Here is a 21,545-nt window from a genome sequence, read left to right on the forward strand (position 1 = left end):
TCAGGAACAATCTCTTTGTCATTGAAATGTTGCCTTAGAGAGTAGTCCCAGGCCAATTGGAGAAAAAAAATAACATAAATTATTCTAAAATAGCAGATTTCTGACTTTTTTTGGTGAGAGGCAATTTTATGTATTTTGTACAGTTCACACAGAATTCTAACTCTGAATAGCTCTCTCAAAAACAATTTCTTTACACACCAAAACTGTAACATAGCATGGCTTAGTTTTGACTTAATGACAACTTAAGGTCAGTTTACCCAGTCTATCAGGCATTGTTTTCCTCCACATTTCTTCTTTATTTAGAAAAATACATTCTCCAAAATTGCAAATCAATTATTCATGTTCTACCACTTCCACCTATGTGGCCATGGGCAAATAACTTCAGTTCTCCAAGCTTTGGTTTCTCCATTTGTAAAGAGGGATAATAATAGCACCAACCTCATAAAGTATTTTGAGGGTTAAATGAAATAAAATATGTTTAGTGCTTCATATAGTGCTGATTACATGGTTAATGCTCTACGTATTAGTTGCCATTACAATTATTTTATTAATAACATTTATGTTCAATTACTGTTTCCCTGTTGGGTATTTGTTGCCCCGCTTTATGTTCCACTAGGCAGTGCACCTAAGGAACCCTGTAGCTCAATTTGAACTTGGTCTGTAGCAAGGAAATTCAAGAACTCTTCCTGTAGTGCATCTAGGCTCCCTTCTATGTTTCTCTGCTACGAGGAGTTTCTGGACTATGTCATTTCATTATTTTAACTCGGTTAAATCAGTTTGTTCTGAAGGGTATTCACTGAATAAACTTGGAGCTTCATGGTCCATGTAAAGACACTTGAAATACGGTTGCATCCGTTTAGGATATTGCTTTTCTTTTTAAAATTAAAATTATTGCTTCTATCCCCTGTATAGTCTAATTTTTTTGTTTTGTTTTGTTTTTTAGAGATGGAATCTTGCTCTGTCACTCAGGCTGGAGTGCAGTGGAGCGATCTCGGCTCACTGCAAGCTCCGCCTCCCGAGTAGCTGGGACTACAGGCACCCGCTGCCACGGCTGGCTAATTTTTTGTATTTTCAGTAGAGACGGGGTTTCACGGTGTTAGCCAGGATGGTCTCGATCTCCTGACCTCATGATCCGCCCGTCTTGGCTTCCCAAAGTGCTGGGATTACAGGCGTGAGCCATTGCGCCTGGCCAGTCTAATTTTTAAAGGTTGCTTAATTTCTAGCCTTACATTTTCTTTATGTGATATACAAAGTGTCTGTCAGTCAGTATACCAAAACCACTCCGGGTATTTTAAATAGGAGAGGATTTAACACGGGGAACTGTTTACAAGACCCAATTAAATAAGAAGAAGAAAGGCGGTGTCACCCATAACCCGGAAGCCCACACAATACTGCTGAATTGCCTCTGCCTGACTGACTGCTCCTGCTGAAACTACTGGAGGCACCACCAAAACATAATGTCTTCTCCCATCTTCTCAAATGATGCAAGTGCCTCCCACCGGCACAACCTAGCTGCCAATAAAGTTTGGGAAATGTAATTTTCAGTCTTCCATGTTCCATGGTTCAGGAGAGAGTGCGTAGGGTGAGAGCAGAGCTGACACCAAGAAACAATATTCAGGACACTCTGTTAAACATTTGCTTCCTTGAAGATCCAGGAGCCAGAGGTCTATAACAAGACCAATGTCCCTTTCAATTCAAATAATAATAATATGATTTGGATTATCTTTAAGGATCTGCTCTCCATTCTTTTGTCTTCTCATTTTACGTGCCTTCCCTGGAGGGTTATGTTTACTCTACAGCTTCATCTATTATTTTACATTGTGAGGAAACCCAAATCATTGTTTCTAGCTATCACCTTTCCTCAAGCCACAGCCCTTATTTCTTTTTTTTTTTTTTAATTATTATTATACTTTAAGTTCTAGGGTACATGTGCATAACGTGCAGGTTTGTTACATATGTGTACTTGTGCCATGTTGGTGTGCTGCACCCATCAACTCATCAGCACCCATCAACTCGTCATTTACATCAGGTATAACTCCCAATGCAATCTCTCCCCTTTCCCCCCTCCCCATGATAGGCCCCAGTGTGTGATGTTCCCCTTCCCGAATCCAAGTGATCTCATTGTTCAGTTCCCACCTATGAGTGAGAACATGTGGTGTTTCGTTTTCTGTTCTTGCGATAGTTTGCAGAGAACGATGGTTTCCAGCTGCATCCGTGTCCCTACAAAGGACACAAACTCATCCTTTTTTATGGCCACATAGTATTCCATAGTGTATATGTACCACATTTTCTTAATCCAGTCTGTCACTGATGGACATTTGGATTGATTCCAAGTCTTTGCTATTGTGAATAGTGCCGCAATGAACATACATGTGCATGTGTCTTTATAGCAGCATGATTTATAATCCTTTGGGTATATACCCAGTAATGGGATGGCTGGGTCATATGGTACTTCTAGTTCTAGATCCTTGAGGAATCGCCATACTGTTTTCCACAATGGTTGAACTAGTTTACAATCCCACCAACAGTGTAAAAGTGTTCCTATTTCTCCACATCCTCTCCAGCACCTGTTGTTTCCTGACTTTTTAATGATTGCCATTCTAACTGGTATGAGATGGTATCTCATTGTGGTTTTGATTTGCATTTCTCTGTTCATATCCTTTGCCCACTTTTTGATGGAGTTGTTTTTCTCTTGTAAATTTGTTTAAGTTCCTTGTAAATTCTGGATATTAAACCTTTGTTAGACAGGCAGATTGCAAAAAATTTCTCCCATTCTGTAAGTTTCCTGTTCACTCTGATGATAGTTTCTTTTGCTGTGCAGAAGCTTTTTAGTTTAATTAGATCCCATTTGTCAATTTTGGCTTTTGTTGCCATTGCTTTTGGCATCTTCGTCATGAAGTATTTGCCCATGCCTATGTCCTGAATGGTATTTCCTAGATTTTCTTTTAGGGTTTTTATGGTCTTGGATTTTACATTTAAGTCTTTAATCCATCTCGAGTTAATTTTTGTATAAGGTGTGAGGAAGGGATCTAGTTTCCATTTTCTGCATATGGCTAGCCAGTTTTCCTGGCACCATTTATTGAATAGAAGATCCATTCCCCATTGCTTGTTTTTGTCAGGTTTGTCAAAGATCAGATGGTTGTAGATATGTGGTGTTGTTTCTGTGTTCTCTGTTCTGGTCCATTGGTCTATATGTCTGCTTTGGTACAGTTTTGGTTACTGTAGCCTTGTAGTATAGTTTGAAGTCAGGTAGCATGATGCCTCTAGCTTTGTTCTTTTTTGTTTAGGATTGTCTTGGCTATATGGAGTCTTCTTTGATTCCATATGAAATTTAAAGTAGTTTTTTTTCTAATTCTGTGAAGAATGTCAATGGTAGTTTGATGGGAATAGCATTGAATCTATAAATTACTTTGGGCAGTATGGACATTTTCATGATATCAGTTCTTCCTGTCCGTGAGGATGGAATGTTTTTCCATTTGTTTGTGTCCTCTCTTATTTCCTTAAGCAGGGGTTTGCAGTTCTCCTTGAAGAGGTCCTTCACATCCCTTGTTAGCTGTATTCTCTGGTATTTTATTCTCTTTATAGCAATTGTTAATGGGAGTTCATTCATGATTTGGCTCCCTGCTTGTCTACTGTTGATGTAAAGGAGTGTTTGTGATTTTTGCACATTGATTTTTGTACCTGAGACTTTGCTGAAGTTGCTTATCAGCTTAAGGAGTTTTGGGGCTGAGATGATGGCGTTTTCTAAATATAAAGTCATGTCATCTGGAAACAGAGACAATCTGACTTCCTCTCTTCCTATTTGAATACCCTTTATTTCTCTCTCGCCTGATTGCCCTGGCTGGAACTTCCAATACTATGTTGAATAGAAGTGATGAGAGAGGGCATCCTTGTCTTGTTCAAAGAAATCCTTCTCAGTCTTCAAAGGGAATGCTTCCAGCTTTTGCCCATTCAATATGATATTGGCTGTGGGTTTGTCATAAATAGCTTTTATTATTTTGAGATATGTTCCATCAATACCTAGTCTATTGAAAGTTTTTAACATGAAGGAATGTTGAATTTTATCAAAGGTCTTTTCTGCATCTATTGGCATAATCATGTGGTTTTTGTCTTTGGTTCTGTTTATGTGATGGATGATGTATACTGATTTGTATATGTGGAAACAGCCTTGCATTCCAGGGATGAAGCTGACTTGATCATGGTGCATAAGTTTTTTGATGTGCTGCTGGATTCAGTTTGCCAGTATTCAGATTCAGTTTGCCATTACTGAGGATTTTCACATCAATGTTCATTAGGGATGTTGGCCTGAAGTTTTCTCTTTTCACTGTGTCTCTGCCTGGTTTTAGTATCACGATGATGCCGGCTTCATAAAATGAGTGAGTGAAGAGTCCTTCCTTTTCAATTGTTTGGAGTAGTTTCAGAAGTACTGGTAGCAGCTCCTCTTTGTACCTCTAGTAGAATTTGGCTGTGAATCCATCTGGTCCTGGGATTTTTTTTTTTTTTTTTTTTGGTTGGTAGGCTATTAATTACTGCCTCAATTTCAGAACTTGGTATTGGTTTATTCAGGGATTCAACTTCTTCCTGGTTTAGTCTGGGGAGGGTGTATGAGTCCAGTAATTTATCAATTTCTTCTAGATTTTCTAGTTTATTTGCATAGAAGTGGAGTTTTTTGTTTGTTTTGTTTTGTTTTGAGATGGAGTCTCACTCTGTTGCCCAGGCTGGAGTGCAGTGGTGCAATCTCAGCTCACTGCAACCTCTGCCTCCTGGGTTAAATGATTCTCCTGCCTCAGCCTCCTGAGTAGCTGGGATAACAGGCACCTGCAACCATGCCTGGCTAACTTTTGTATTTTTAGTAGCGATGGGGTTTCACCATGTTGGCCAGGCTGATCTCAAACTCAAGTAATCCACCCCCCTTAGCACCCTCCACAAAGTGCAGGGATTACAGGTGTGAGCCACTGCACCCAGCCTGCATAGAAGTGTTTATAGTATTCTCTGATGGTAGTTTGTATTTCTGTGGGGTCAATGGCGATATCCCCTTTATCATTTTTTATTGTGTCTATTTGATTCTTCTCTCTTTTCTCCTTCATTAGTCTAGCTAGCAGTGTATATATTTTGTTAAATTTTTCAAAAAACCAGCTCCTGGATTCATCGATTTTTGGGGGGATTTGTGTGTGTGTGTGTGTCTCTCTATCTCCTTCAGTTCTGCTCTGATTGTAGTTATTTCTTGTTTTCTGCTAGCTTTTGGGTTAGTTTGCTCTTGCCTCTGTTGCTATTTTAATTGTGACGTTAGGGTGTCAATTGGAGATCTTTCTAGTTTTCTGATTTGGGCATTTAGTACTATAAATTTCCCTCTTAACACTGCTTTAGCTGTGTCCCAGAAATTCTGGTACATTGTCTTTTTGTCCTTATTGGTTTCAAAGAACTTCTTTATTTCTGCCTTAATTTCGTTTTTTTACCCAGGAGTCATTCAGGAGCAGGTTGTTCAATTTCCATGTAATCTTGTGGTTTTGAGTGAATTTCTTAATCCTGAGTTCTAATTGATTGCACTGTGGTCTAAGAGACTGTCTATGATTTCACTTATTTTGCATTTGCTGAGGAGTGTTTTACTTCCAATTATGTGATCAATTTTAGAATAAATGCTATGTGGCACTGAGAAGAATGTATATTCTGTTGATTTAGGGTAGAGAGTTCTGCAAATGTCCATTAAATCCACTTGATCCAGAACTGGGTTCAAGTCCTGAATATCCCTGTTAATATCCTGTTAATTTTCTGTTTTGTTGATCTGTCTAATATTGACAGTGGGGTGTTAACACCTCCCATTATTATTGTGTGGGAGTCTAAGTCTCTCTGTAGGTCTCTAAGAAATTGTTTTATGAATCTGAGTGCTCCTGTATTGGGTGAATATATATTTAGAATAGTTAACTCTTCTTGTTGAATTGTTCCCTTTACCATTATGTAATCCCCTTCATCTTTTTTGATCTTTGTTGGCTTAAAGTCTGTTTTGTCAGAGACAAGGATTGCAATCCCTGCTGTTTTTTGCTTTCCATTTGCTTGGTAAATTTTCCTCCATCCCTTTATTTTAAGTCTGTATGTGTCTTTGCATGTGAAATGGGTCTCCTGAATACAGCACACTGATAGGCCTTGACTCTCCAATTTGACAGTCTGTGCCTTTTATTTGGGGCATTCATCCCATTTACATTTAAGGTTAATATTGTTATATGTGAATTTGATCCTGTCATCCTGATGCTATCTGGTTATTCTGCACACTTGTTGATGCAGTTTCTTCATAGTGTCATTGGTCTTTATATTTTGGTGTGTTTTTGCAGTGGGTGGTACCGGTTTTTCTTTTCCATATGTAGTGCTTCTTTCAGGAGCTCTTGGAAAGCAGGCCTGGTGGTAACGAAATCTCTCAGCATTTGCTTGTCTAGAAAGGATTTTATTTCTCCTTCACTTTGAAGTTTCGTTTGGCTGGATATGCGATTCTGGATTGAAAATACTTTTCTTTAAGAATATTGAATATTGGCTCCCAATCTCTTCTGGCTTATGGATTTTCTTCTGAGAGATCTGCTATTACTCAGATGGGCTTCCCTTTGTAGGTGACCTGGCCTTTCTCTTAGCTGAGCTGCCCATAACATTTTTTCCTTCATTTCGACTTTGGAGAATCTGATAAGTATGTGTTTTGGGGTTGATTTCTCATGGAGTATCTTAGTGGTGTGCTCCATATTTCCTAAATTCGCATGTTGGCCTGTCTTGCTGGGTTAGGGAAGTTCTCCTGGATAAAATCCTGAAGTGTGTTTTCCAGCTCGTTTCCATTCTCCCCATCTCTTTCAGGTACTCCAATCAATCATAGGCTCAGTCTTTTTACATAGTGTTGTATTTCTTAGAGACTTTGTTGATTCTTTCTTCCTCCAATCTTGTCTGCATGCTTTATTTCAGCAAGGTGGTCTTCAAACCCTGCTATCCTTTCTTTTGCTTGTTTGATTTTGCTACTGATACTTGTGTATGATTCACGAAGTTCTCATGCAATATTTTTCAGCTCCATCAGGTCATTTATGTTTCTCTCTGAACTGGTTATTCTTCTTAGCAGCTCCCCCAACCTTTTATCAAGGTTCTTGGCTTCTTTGCATTGGATTAGAACATGTTCCTTTAGCTCAGCAGAGTTTTTTATTACCCATCTTCTGAAGCCTACTTCTGTCAGTTCATCCATCTCATCCTCCATCCAATTCTGCACCCTTGCTGGAGAGGCATTGTGATCATTTGGAGGGGAAGAGGCACTCTGGCCTTTTGGGTTTTGAGCATTTTTTCATCAATTCTTTCTCATCTTCATGAGTTTGTCTAGTTTCGATCTTTGAGGCTGCTGACCCTTGAATGGGGTTTTTTGTGGGGACATTTTTTTGTTGTTGATGCTATTGTTGTTGCTTTCTGTTATTTTTTCTTTCAATGGTAAGGTTGTAGCAGGACGAGCTGCAGACAAAACTCCTCAGACACCGAGTTAAAGAAGGAAGTGGTTTATTCGGCCTGGAGCATTGGGCAAGACTCCTGTCTTAAGAGCCAAGCTCCCTGAGTGAGCAATTCCTGTCTCTTTCAAGGGCTCACAACTCTAAGGGGGTTCACGTGAGAGGGTCGTGATCAATTGAGCAAGCAAGGAGTATGTGACTGGGGGCTGCAGGCACCGATAATCAGAACGAAACAGAACAAGACAGGGATTTTTACAATGCCTTTCCATACAATGTCCGGAATCTATAGATAACATAATCAGTTAGGCCGGGGGTCGATCTTTAACTACCAGGCTTAGGTCAGGCAGGCCCAGGCCTGGTTTCAGGTCTGGTTCCTTGGTTTTGGGTCTGGTTCTTAGGTGCTGGGCTACCTGCCTTTAGTTTTGCTTCTCTTTCCTTTTCTGAATATAAAACAATATAAAACAATATGAGAGGGTCTGTCTCTCTTCTCTCGTTTCCTCCCTTTAAGACTCTCACTTTTTATTAGTGGAATTCTCACTCTTATTTTTGCTTCTTATGTCTTCCTGTGCAATAGATTGATAGTGATTCATATAGTACATTTGTGCTGAAGCATTTTGGTGAACTAAGGTAGTGATGAAGCTTTTTATCATTTAGAAGTACAGGTAGCAAACAAGGGAGCAGTAAGCAGGTTCTTATTACTATTATAACTCCTATTATAAGAGTTTTAAATCCTCTTAGTACTGGGAACTAATTTCTAAACATGGTCTCAGGATCAAATCTATGCCACACTTGCACGGGCACATGTGCCAGTTTCGTTATATCTTTAACTATGTCTTCAACTACTTGCCCTTGATCATCTGTGTGTAGACAGCAATTAGTAAGGTTAAATTTTCTACAAAATTATCTTTCAGCTGCTAGCAAGTAGTTGAGAGTCAATCTATTTTGACAGATAGCATTTCTCATCTGAGTTTCTTGCCGGGCCAGAACAGTCAAGGTTTTACCGGTTTTATTAGTGATGATCTTCAAGACAGCTTGCAACCATATGATTTGGTTGAGCAAGTAAATGGGGGTCCAGTATCCTCACACATCATCTTGTGCCTAAGTGGCAGGCCTATAGTATTGTATAATTTTTTCAGGAGGCCGTTTATCATCTTTTTAATTATCTATGGCTACACTTTGCTTTTCGCGGGAAGCATAGACGAGAAGCTTAGGAGTTTACCTGTTGTTATGGGCATTAGGAAGAAAGATGGTTTAATAGTGCCTATAACACAACTACCTGTCCACCGCTCAGGTAGCTTAGCATAGGCCTTATGTCTACATATCTAGTATAACCTAGTGGGGGCTGTCCAGTCCCAGAGGGATACTGGGTGGGCCTAAACGGTCTGCAACTTTGGGAATTTACTAAATGGATTTTCTTAGTATGGTTTGAATTGTACTAGGTAGCTGTTTTTGTAGTACTATTATACAGTTTTTGCCTAAGGCAGCTGAATCTTTCTATAGGAAGGGTGAAGTCCTTCCCCACTCTTGCTATATTGTATTGTCTAATGATTGAGGCTTTTAGGTCTTAGAAGCTATCAGGGTGATTTTTTTTTTGAGCCAGGAATTTATCAGGAACTGGGTCTGTAGGTACTAATTCTTGGGCTTCCTATGGCCATTGATCTCCCTTTATAGTTTCTCTACATATATAGCGTGAGGTGACATTGAGAGACTGGGCTACATGCTCGGCTAATTGCAAAAACGAATTTCTTGTTTTTCCTGGAATTTCTGGTACTGGCACATTCAGTTCATCATAGAAGGTTTGAAATACTGGCTCAGGAGAGCGTTTATAAACTTTTCTTCAAACTGTAATATTTACTTGAAGATCCAGTACAGCCTCATCAATTTTTAGGGTTACACCTTCCCCTTTTTTCCAGCGAGGATTAAGGGGGTTAGTTATTACTGGTTCTAAGGGGTTCCACTGACTACTGGTACAGGAATGGCCACTTTTCTCTTTTTTGAAGGTGGACAGGATTTTTTTTTCATTTTTTATTTAAGTAGCCGAAATGACACAAGACCAGTATGTACATTTATTTTTACACAGTCTTAATTTATGATAAATGTACTTATTTTCTGTCATATAGCCTCTTTCTTAATTAAGAGAATTACATTTTATTTTTAACTTATTATTATTAATGACAGCACAGGCATCAAATTTTAAGGTGACTTGTTTGAGCACCTCTCTTTTTTTCTGGTTTGGCTAACACTTTACTTGTATCGTTTAGGAGCCTTCACCAGTCTTCAGTTTTTAATCTTATTTTAAAAACTGGTCATGCGAGGCTCAAATGGGTCATAACACATATCAGGTTGGTCATTTCTCGGGCTACATACCTTGTATAGAATAATATTATGCAAACAAGTTTTTTTTAGAGTTCCAGTACACTATAATAACCATAAAATAATAGGACCGTAGCAACCTTTTGTCCTACCTCAGTGACTTGATGTATACACTGGGAATAGCCTTCAGTTTGAGGAAGGTCAGTTGAAGTCCTTACTGTACAAGTTCAAATATTAAGGAAAATGAGTCCTGCAATGAGTTTCCTCATGCTTCAGCCGTGCGTGGACCAGTCAGCCTCCAAGTATGACTAGAGCAGGGCTTGTCGTCTTCTTCAGAGTCACTTGGCAGGGATTGGTGAAGCTGCTCTCATCCACGTACGGCTCCCGGTCTACTGATGTTTAAGGGTGGTCTCGGAGGTTGGGCCTACTAGAATAAACTGAGTCTAATACCTCTATACAGTTATGTTCAACTGGGCTCTCTGATACTGGGAGCAAGGTGATGGGGTTTAGGGTATTGTAAACTTCAATGGTTATGTGGGGATTTTCACAGAGCAAGCTTTGGTATCTAGTTAGTCTAGCATTTGTTGGCTAATGATGTCCTTTGGTATTTATTAAAGTCACCACAGCATGGGGGGACTTTATGTTTAGGTTTTGCCTAAGAGTTAACTTATCTGCTTCTTGTGCTAACAGGGCTGTTGATGCCAGGGCCCTTAGACATGGGGGCCAGCCTTTGGAAACCCCATCTAGTTGTTTTGCAAGATAGGCCACTGGCCTTGGCTAGGACCCTACAGTCTGGGTTAAAACTCCAACTGCCATTTTTTTTTTCTGACACATGGGGTGTAAAGGGTTTTGTCAAGCCAGGTAGCCCCAGGGCTGGGGCCAACATGAGTTTTTCTTTTAACTCATGAAAAGCTTGTTGCTGTTGGTTGTAATAGATGTAGTTTATCTAATCTACATTTTTATTAACTGTCACCTACTAAAATATTGACTTAAATCCTGTAGCTATCTGATTTTAAGCTTTAAATTGATCTGGTATTCTTTGTGGGGCCCCAACTGCATCTAAATAGATGTGAGAGTTGAAAGACCTATAAGGGGCTTCTCTCACTTTACAATGTCTTATTTTTTCTCCTTCTGGTTGATGAAATGCCAGGGTGAAAGGGATAGCCAAATGGACTAAAGCACAAGTGCCAGTCTAGTTATTTGGCAGAGTGCCCAGTAAAGGGCCACCACAATACCACCACACGTCTGCTCGGGGATGAACAAGGGCTGACTGATGGATAAGCTCTTGAAAATTCTTAAGCTCATAGCATCCCTTCAGGTCTCCAAGGAATGCTAAGTTTCCTGCCTGTCATGAGAGACACAAAGTGAACTTAGTGTTGGGAGATGGAAGCTGAATGGCCCTCAGGGGCTGACCCGCAGGGTGCCAGACTTCGGGATATAGCAGAGAGAGCTTGCCATGACTTATTACTCCAGGCTATAGAATCCTGGAAAAGAGCTACCATGCAGCCTATGCCTGGTTGACTGGAGGACACCTTAGTGGGGAGGGGGACAATCTGGGCCTCTGGCCTGCCATGTGTACAAGCATAACAATTGCTTTTGTTTAATGTGCAGATGGAATATTTGATCCATTTTAACCAGGCATTTGCATCTTGGTATCCTGTCTTAATTGCTAAAGTTTAAGTCTTTAACTTCTATGATCCTCTAGCAAAATGAATGTATGATTTTTATACCAGATAAGCTAAATCTTACCTTTATATTAGTGTGTCATTAATGTTAAACTTAATTTTAATAAAATCTTGTAGACATATTTATCCAATTTTTAATGTTTGACCATAAAGTAAGATTTTATAGACTTTTTTTAACCTTTTATAATTTTTGCAAAGAGCAGATTGGTGCTTTAAAAAAAGCCTGCTATGCTTTTATTTTAATATCCAGTTTACAGAAAAACTGGATGATACCTCTATAACTTTAGCCAATGTTTACACACAGAATTTTCTCTCTAATATTTTAAAACGTGATTAAACCTTTAAAACAAAATATACATATTTTTAACCTTTTAATGTAGATAAACATTTATATTATTATGCCTCCTTATTGTTTTATCAAAAGTATATTTTATTTTCTTTATACACCTTGCACATAAACTTTTATTATTTTTAGTTTAACATTCAGGAGGCCTAGTTACTTTTAAATTATACTACATTTCTTGCATAAATTCTTTTTTGTAACATTTTTCTCTTTCACAGCTTTCACAGACAATTCTTTGACATGCTTTAACTTTCTGACTTATTACAAATATTTTTTTCTTTAAACAACCAGTTAATTTATTTCAGGACAAGAATTTACCATATAATACTCTTTTTACATAAATTCCGCCCCCACTTTTTTCTTTTCCTTTTTTTTTTTTATTTTTTTGGAGATGATAACTATTCTCTTCTAAAGTGAGCTTCTTTTATGTCTATGAGCTAGACTGCCTAAGGCCACAAGAATAGAAGTTAGTATAATACATGTTACACTGTTAACTTTTAGCAAACCTTACTTTTGTTGAAAACCTTGTAAGTTTGGGATTTTAATTGTCCTTTGCTATTAATAAGACCTTGTTTTGTCCAGATTAATTTAGAATTGGTATAGATGGCTTTTTATTTTTCCTAACAGAATAGCCTCATACCTTAAGATTTTTGAGTTAATAAGTTACTTTTTTGCTTTTTTGATTTAGGATAGTTCTGAACTGAACTAGTGAGGTGTGCTCACAATGAGGTTTCTCCTAAAAGTTATTTATTTTTATTTTTTTTTTTCTGTTAACAAAGCAGTTGCCACTACAGATTGAATGCTTTTGGGCCATCCGTGGATTACTGGGTTAAGGATTTTTGATAGGAAGGCCTCAGTGCTTTCAGGATACGCCCTTGTTTATATTGACAACAAAGTGGTATTGGAGCAGTATAGGGTTACAGAGAACACTTTCAATTATCAATTACAGGTTTTAAATTTACTTTGGCTTTTAAAGGAATAGGGTACACTTTTTTTTCTTAACTACTTGTATATATCTCTCTTTCTCTCTTCGACTATGTCTCTCTTTCTTTGACTTTCCTTTTGCCTTTGTCTCTCTTCCTCTCTCTCTTCTCACTTATGCTGGAGCTCTCTCAACCACTGTGGAGAGATCTAAAACCAGCTGTAACCAAGCATCTATGTACAGAAACTGGTCTGGGTGCCCTGGATTTACAGGTTACCTTGTGCCATACCTTTGAAACAAGGGATCTGTCCAGGCTTCCTTCTGATGGCCAGCCTACCTTTAATGCTGGCCAGTCTACTTTACACAAAGTTTTAAGTTTTCCTGGTGTCATAATACTCCATAGTCTCCTTTAAATCCTTTCTTGAAATTTTTCAACATAGTTCCTAGTAGGGTGGGCTTATTTGTGCCTGACCCATCCTTCTTCGAGACGAAACATCAAGCTCACACCACGTGCACACCACAAAACAAAGAACGGGTAAAGAGGACACACACACACTTTTGAAGTCTACACCAAACCAAAATCAAAACCAAAACCAGAGTATCCAGAAATCCAAGCCAGATCAAAACCAAAACAAAGTATCAAGCAATCCAAGTCAGGTCAAAAACAAAAACCAAAGTGCCAATACAGGCACACCATGGGTGATCAGGCCACGCTTGCACTCAAATGGAGTAGGCAAGTTCCCAAGACCAGCCCTGTCAAGCAATTCAAACCAAGTCAAAACCAAAACCAAAGTGCTGATAAAGGCACTCCGTGGGTGATCAGGCCACGCTTCCACTCAAATGGAGTGGGCAAGTTCCCAAGACCAGTCCTATCAAGCAATTCAAACCAAGTCAAAACCAAAACCAAAACTAAACCAAAGAACCGATAAAGGCACGCCATGGGTGATCAGGCCAAGCTTCCACTCAAACGGAGTAGGCAAGTTCCAAAGACCAGTCTTACCAAGTTTTAGATGTCGGGACCCCAAGTACCAGTTCCTTCCCGGTGTTCAGCCACTGCGTTGATCCTCCATAGAGGCCTGCCACACACTGCTCTGGTGAGGCGTCCCACCGGGGCAAATGCCTACCCGGGAGTGCTCTCAGGATCCGCCTCGCTTGGGCTGGTCAGAGTCCCCTGCAGGGATGTTCCACAGGGCAGGCTTAGGCCGCCTAAGGAGCTGCCTCGACCTTCTGCCAATCACCTCGCCTCCCGGTCAGGGAACCAAAAAATGTAGCAGGAGGAGCCGCAGACAAAACTCCTCAGACACCAAGTTAAAGAAGGAAGTGGTTATTCAGCCGGGGGCATCCGGCAAGACTCCTGTCTTAAGAGCTGAGCTCCCCAAGTGAGCAATTCCTGTCCCTTTGACGGGCTCACGACTCTAAGGGGGTCCGCGTGAGAGGGTCGTGATTGATTGGGCAAGCAGGGGGTACATGACTGGGGGCTGCAGGCACCAGTAATCAGAACGAAACAGAACAGGACAGGGATTTTTACAATGCCTTTCCATACAATGTCTGGAATCTATAGATAACATAACCAGTTAGGCCGGGGGTCGATCTTTAACTGCCAGGCTTAGGTCAGGCAGGCCCAGGCCTGGTTTCAGGTCTGGTTTCTTGGTTTTGGGTCTGGTTCCTAGGCGCCGGGCTACTGCCTTTAGCTTTGCTCCTCTTTCCTTTTCTGAGTGTAAATCAATATAAAACAATATAAGAAGGTCTGTCTCTCTTCTCTCAAGGTCACTCATCTGTAGGGCTGCTGTGGTTTGCTGGGGGTTCACTTCAGGCCCCGTTCATCTGGTTCGCTCCCACGCTTAGAGGTGTCACTCAAGGAGGCTGAAGAACAGCAAAGATGGGTGCCTTCTCCTTCATCTGGGATCTCTGACCCCGAGGGGCACCAACCCGATGCCAGTAGGATCATTCCTATACAGGGTGTCTGACAACCCCTGTCAGAGGATCTCACCCAGTTGGGTGACATGGGGAACAGGATCCATTTATGGAAGCACTTTGACTGTCCCTTTTGGAGGGGGTGAGCTTTGCTGGGGGGAAACCCAATCATCTGGTCTATCCAGATTCCTCAGAACTACTGGAGGGAAGGCTAACTCTGCTGGTCTGCAGAGACTGTGGCCAACCCTCCCCCTAAGGGAGGCCCAGGGAGGCTCGGGTTCTGTCCCTGAGCCTCGGGCTAGAGTTGTTGGAGTTCCTGCAGGGAGGCCCCGTCCAGTGAGAAAGGATGGGTCAGGGTGAGGCCTGAACAGGTGCTCTGGCCACAGTCTGCCACAGCCAGTGTGCTGGGCTTTGGGGAACACTTCTTGGGGACCAAGCTCTCCAGCCTCCCTGGCTCCAGCAGTGAAAAAGCATAGCCTGGAGCTATAGAGCTGGATGCTACCCTTCCCCCACCCAGGGAGCTTAGCGTGTTAGACAGTAATGAGTCCCAGTGCTGGCTGTTGCCCCTTCCCCAAGGAGCTCAGTTGGTTTAGGCAGCAGGCAGCTGCAGCTGTGGTGCTAGTCACCCCTCCCTTCGGGAGCTCAGCAGGCTTAGGCAGATTCCAGCAGAGAGGCTGTTGAGAATCCGCATGGCTCCAGTGTTGGGACCCTAGGCCCCAGTGGCGTAGCTTTGCAAGTGGGATCTTCCAATCTGTGGGTTGCACAGTTCCATGGAAAAGCATGGTTTCCCCAGCTGGGTAGCATGCTCACTCACCAATTCCTTGGCTGGGGGGTGGGGGCCCTGAAGCCCTGTGTGGCTCTCAGGTGGGCCACTAGACCACACTGCTTTTCCTTCCTGACCGGTATTACATCAGCCACCTAGTCAGTTCTGATGAGAGAATCTGGATACCTTGGTTGCCAGTGAAGGATTCACACACTGATTATCATTCTTTCTGATGTGACCCTCTGATTGCTGCTGTTGCTAGTTGGCCATCTTGGTCCCACCTACCCTATCTGTGGCTTTCAAGTATTTTCTAACATATCATTCTGTATTGTTTATTAGAAAAATGCACAGATCTATACAGAGTAGAGGATTGTCATTGTATAATTTTGAGAACAAAATGCCAATTAATGTCTAATATTAACCTTACAAATATATGTATATAATATGCACGCACAGAAATACACACATATTTACACAAATATATGTGTGCAAATATATATATATAGAATACATATAAAACACCCACATATATAACTCATTAAAATATACTGATATAATTAGGCTTTATGCATTCAATTTTACTACGTGTTAAATATCTTGAGGACCCTGAAGGAGATATGTGGTTTCCACTGTAGGGCAGGAAAGGCGTGATACCTTTCTTCCCTATCACAAAGGTCATGGCTGACACTCCTATAACAAAAGACAGGTTGATGAGACAAAAACATAACAAAATTTAATCAAAGTTCTGCATGACATGGGAACCTGAAGACCCAAAGACGCAGGGAAAAAAACATCTGTTTTCCTGCTTAGATTTGAAGATTTGACAGCCATGTAGAAATGTAATTACACAAAGGGTGTGATCTAATGGTAATAGACTGAGGGGAGAAACACAGCGAAACCTGCCTGTTCAGATTCTTCTTGGTCTCTTTGTGTAGTATTTCTTCCTCCTTGATAGGCAGCAGGACCCCTCTGGAATGAGAGTCTTATGATCTAGACAAGGTAGGTCAGAGAATTTCTGTATAGCCAGCTCCTACACAGAAAGTGGAAGGTTGGGAGTTGTTAGAGTAACTGATCTAGGTTTCATGGCTGGCTTTGAGAAAGAGGGATTCTAGTGTCCATGACTTATCTTGGAGAAGAGGAATTCTAATTTCTGTGGTCTGCTTTGTGGGAGAAAGGTGAGTGGAAGCCATCAAGGCATGAGGAAGTCAGAGAGAGACTTGCCTTCTGAGGTTGCTTCTAAGGCCTTCCAATCTCCTATAGTTCAAAGCACTCAGCATGCCAAAGTGCCGTAATTTGGGGTATCATTTTTGGACCCCAACACTGGCTTCTATTGAATTAGAAAATCTTTAGAGAAAAAAGATTACATTGTGGCAAATGGTCTAGATTGTGTGGTAACTATTCTTAGTGTTGTGGGGATTCAAAAAGGAAGATTCAGTGAGGACTGGCCCAAGGGAAAGTTTTTTTTTTTAAAACCACATTCAACACTTCAACTCTTGTTTAGTTTGGATAGGACACAGAGTATGTAGGGTGTCCAGCTAGGGAAGAAAGAGAAGCAGGTGCAAGTCATTGTGAAAAATTGGGGAGGGGGTTGGTAGAGAGCTTGGAGCAGGCAGTGGTCAGGCATAGAAGCCCATACGAGGATTTATGTTGAGATACGTTGAGTGGAACATAATGCAGAGAGCCATAAAAATCAAAAAGGAAAGTTAAATCTCATATGGAAAGGAATAGGAAACTATTCATGTTTTAAAGCAAGTAGGAGATTGAACAAAGAAACCTAACTAGAACATTTTAATTTTTACACAAAAGATAGCACATGATAGACACTCTTCTGTACCTAGCTACCTACTCTATTTCAGTGTCATATATGCTTTGAAAGCTTATTTTGTTTGAAATGTTGAACCATGCAAATGTATTTTAAAAGTATTTCAAAAGAGATGTTAAAAGTATCCCAACGTTGTTCATCTTCTCAAGTTAATTTAATCTTTTGACGCATTTTAACAAATTTGCAAGGCTTAAAAGCCAAGAGTAAGTGAGGCATTTGTTTCAAAGATACAGGACATCAATAGCATATTATGAGAGAGATGTTAAAGGGAAAAATGTCACTAGACTTAAATGTATGTTTTTATCTCTTAAACTATATCCTGGAGATCTTTCCATATCAGAGCATAGATATCATCATCATTCCATTTTTACAGCTGCATAGTATTCCATTATATGACCATGTAGGCCACCTCACCTGAGTTTGCGTGTACCTGTGTGAGTGGTCCTGGGGCAGGATTGGTAAGGTGAAGAGTGGACACACTGGTGGCCTCAGTAGATCACCCCAGATTCTCCTCTGTGGGAGTCATACAGTTCTGCACTTCTACCAGCAGTATCTAAGAGTATCTGTCCCCTAGCATTTGTCCAACTGAGGATGTTCAACTTTTGAAGTTGGTCAATATAATAGCTAAGAAATATTATTTCAATGTAGTTTTCTTTCTTTCTTTCTTTTTTTTACTTTTTGGTGTTTTTTTATATTATTATTATACTTTAAGTTCTAGGGTACATGTGCATAACGTGCAGGTTTGTTACATATGTATACTTGTGCCATGTTGCTGTGCTGCACCCATCAACTCATCAGCACCCATCAACTCGTCATTTACATCAGGTATAACTCCCAGTGCAATCCCTCCCCCCTCCCCTCTCCCCATGATAGGCCCCGGTGTGTGATGTTCCCCTTCCCGAGTCCAAGTGATCTCATTGTTCATTTCCCACCTATGAGTGAGAACATGCGGTGTTTGGTTTTCTGTTCTTGCGATAGTTTGCTGAGAATGATGGTTTCCAGCTGCATCCATGTCCCTACAAAGGACACAATGTAGTTTTCATTTGCGTTTCTTTTACAATGTGATTTCAAAGTTAAGGGAAAGATCTGATGTGGAAGGAAAGCTTATGAGTTTAGCCTTTAGCCCGTTGTAATTAAGGAAAATGAGAAACATCTGAGAGAATAGGAGTTCTGGCAAAACGGCAGGACCACTGAAGGGGCAATTTGAAAGTAATCATTGTATCATTAGGATCCGATTATTTAAGATGTGTGTTTTTTTCTTAAAAATCAAGCAGCTTGATATAAACCAGTATTATGACAAATATCACTAAACTTTATTTTCCTTGCAGTGCTTTCATATTTTTGTTCATCAAAAGTGAAATACCAAATAACACATGTTCCGTGGATACCACTCCATTAATAACAGAGCCTGTGAGTATAGTATGAGAGACAACTTGATTTGAAACATAAAATTAAGATAAATGGAAAATACATAAATTTCAAACACAGATGAAAAAGTGGTATTTGCTCATCACTCCTGGCTATGTAAAATATCTAAGCTTATTTATTGTGGCTAGGTCTATGTAGCAATCAATCAGTATTTCCACAGTTGAGCGTCTCAGCTAGCACACAGGTTTATTTAACAGATCTCTACTAGGTGATATATATATATATATATATATATCCCCATGTTTTGTAATAATTTAAAGATTCATGCAATAGAGGAACCCTAAATACTGCAGAGGAATGTGAAAGTAACTTTAGAAAGGAGGAGGAAGGAGGTTTGGAAGTTGGTCCAGGGCAGAATAGACCATAGGAAGCCCATGAAAGGTAAGTGAAGTCGTATGAGAGTAGGAATTGGTATCCCATTCCACCCAAAGTGAAAAACAGAAAATATGATAGGAGTCACTGTTTTGACCTTGAAGAATCTAAATTAGTCTGGAATAGTAAATCTGAGTGAAATAGGAGCAACTTTTTAAAGGGACCTGATAAAGCACAAGTGTCAGCAGCTGCATATACAAAAGTGACTTCAGGGCAAAGCCCCATTACCATGAACCCAGGCCCTAATCCTTCTCATCTCAAGAAATCGCTCCTGTCTGCCCTGGGCCAGTTTTATCCAGCTGCCCTCTGAATCCAGCGCTCCTCAGCCCCAATGGGGTATTGCCCCTTCACAGGGTGCTTATCTTCAAAATTAATCTTTCCTCCTTTCCTTCTTCCCCTATCAAAACTTTTATCAACTAAAGCCTTAGTTAAATTGATGCTAAAGTTGAATAGTAATTAGCTTAAGTGTAAAGAGAAGACGCTTATTAATCCACAGGCATCTCTAATCAGGGAAATGTTTCAGGCAGAAGGGAGGATTTGGCTTTGGGAAAGGGCTCCTTGCCTGCTTCAGGGATCCAGACACCTCCTGCCCGACCATCCTCCAAAACAATGGAAGAAAATAATAAAACAAATGCATTTTGGTAAAAGATACACAGTAGGTTAACTGCCTGAGATTTTTCTAGGCAATAAGTTTAAAGATCCATAAACAGCATGATTTATGGGTACGCAAACACGTATCATGAGCTCCTTACGGTGAAAGAAACCGTTATTGCCAAAGGAAAACTTGACTTAGCACATAACAAAGAATTCAAACCTACTTTCTTGTCTCTTACAAAAACAGTAAGAGTATATTATCAAGAATACTTCAGCTGGCCAGGCATGGTGGCTCATGCCCGTAATCCCAGCACTGTGGGAGGCCAAGGTGGGCAGATCACCTGAGGTCAGGAGTTCAAGACCAGCCTGTCCAACATGGTGAAACTCTATCTCTACTAAAAATACAAAAAAAAAAAAAATGAGCTGGGTGTGGTGGCATACACCTGTAATCCCAGCTACTTGAGAGGCTGAGGCAGGAGAATCACTTGAACCTGAAAGAAGGAGGTTGCAGTGAGTCAAGATCACACCACCGCACTCCAGCCTGGGCAACAGGAGTGAAACTCCATCTCAAAAAAAAAAAAAGAAAAGAAAAGAAAAAAAGAACACTTAAGCTAAGAGGCAGTATTATAATATACTCCCCTTATCCACAGGGGATATGTTCCAAGACACCCAAGGAATGCCTGAAACCACAGATAGTACCAAACCCTATACATACTATTTCTTTGTATCTGATCACTAAGACAGCTACTAAGTGACTGGGGGGCAGGCAGTGTATACAGTATGGATAGGCTGGACATAGGAATCCTTCACATTCCAGGTGAGATGGAGAGGGACGATGCAGGGTTTCATTACACTATTCAGAACAGTGTGCAATTGAAAACTTATGAAATATTCATTTCCAGAATTTTTCATTTAATATCTTTGGACTACTGTTGACAGTGGGTAACTGAAACCACAGAAAGCGAAACTACAGATAAGGGAGGGATACTGTAATTCCATAGTAGAAATATGAATTTGCTCATAATTTTTCCTGACTTAGAATATCAGCCTCATATTGAAACATGGCTTGGAATATTTTATTAACTAATTAGGTAAAAAAAAAATCAGTATAAGAAATGCTCATTGATCTTAAGCGTTCCATAGGAGGACAGTCTAATTTCCTTACAGATTATACAGACCATTAAAATATGCAAATGAAACATGAGTGAATAAGTTTTATTAGTTTTTATAGGTGTATCACAACAGTCACATATTAAATGTGAGAATTTGAAATGGAGGATTTGCCAACTGCCAAGTCATCCTAAATGAAAGAGGAAAGAATTATAAATAGTTGAGTTTAGAGATATCAGAATACATAGGTGACATGTTTATTATATTTTAAAGCATGTTTGAAAGAGAAGAGAAAAACACTAGAAATATTATCACCAGTGTGATTATCAATTGAATGCTCTTTTTGTTTTAATTTGGGTCAATGTTTTCTATAGGTGATCAACAAAACTCAAGACCCCTGTTCCTGGGTGGATAAACTTTCTACAGTACACCACCGCATAGTGTAAGGAGAAGTTACTTCTTTGCTCTATTATTCTGCTTCATATTTGGTTAAAGCAGTGATTACCAGCATGAAGTAATGTTCATCTCAGTTCAAGAAGAAAATAGTAATGCAAGCTTTGACTTCTATCTCCATGCGACAAGGTTTTGTTTGTCCCCTGCTGAATTTTAGGTACAGATGCCCTTGAGCTCAACTGCTTTGAGTAATTACTAAATCATTGCATTTCTCTCCAAATGATAAGTAGATAATAAAAGCAACCTAATTTTGCATGACTTGTGTAGCTAAAGTAAAAGAGGTAGTATTGTGACCAACCCGCTCTCAGCAGTCACAATCAGATTAGGCAATAAGCTTGTCTAGCACTGCACCACCCGGGATGTCCACCC

General features: G+C 40.2%; 1 protein-coding gene across 34 annotated transcripts in view; it reads left to right on the forward strand.

The window, feature by feature from the left end:
* TMEM144 (transmembrane protein 144) overlaps positions 1-21,545 on the forward strand; it is a 91,209-nt gene that overhangs the window by 48,482 nt on the left and 21,182 nt on the right. For all 34 annotated transcript variants that reach the window (XR_013417165.1, XR_013417166.1, XR_013417167.1 and 31 more), the window contains 2 exon segments: positions 18,548-18,629; positions 21,098-21,165. Coding sequence is in view for 28 of the 34 variants with exons in the window: in XM_078001678.1 (XP_077857804.1) it covers positions 18,548-18,629; positions 21,098-21,165 (150 nt within the window). In the remaining 6 variants the exon portion in view is untranslated.

This window comes from Macaca mulatta, chromosome 5 (genome assembly GCF_049350105.2).
Source record: "Macaca mulatta isolate MMU2019108-1 chromosome 5, T2T-MMU8v2.0, whole genome shotgun sequence".
NCBI classification, from domain to species: Eukaryota; Metazoa; Chordata; class Mammalia; order Primates; family Cercopithecidae; genus Macaca; species Macaca mulatta.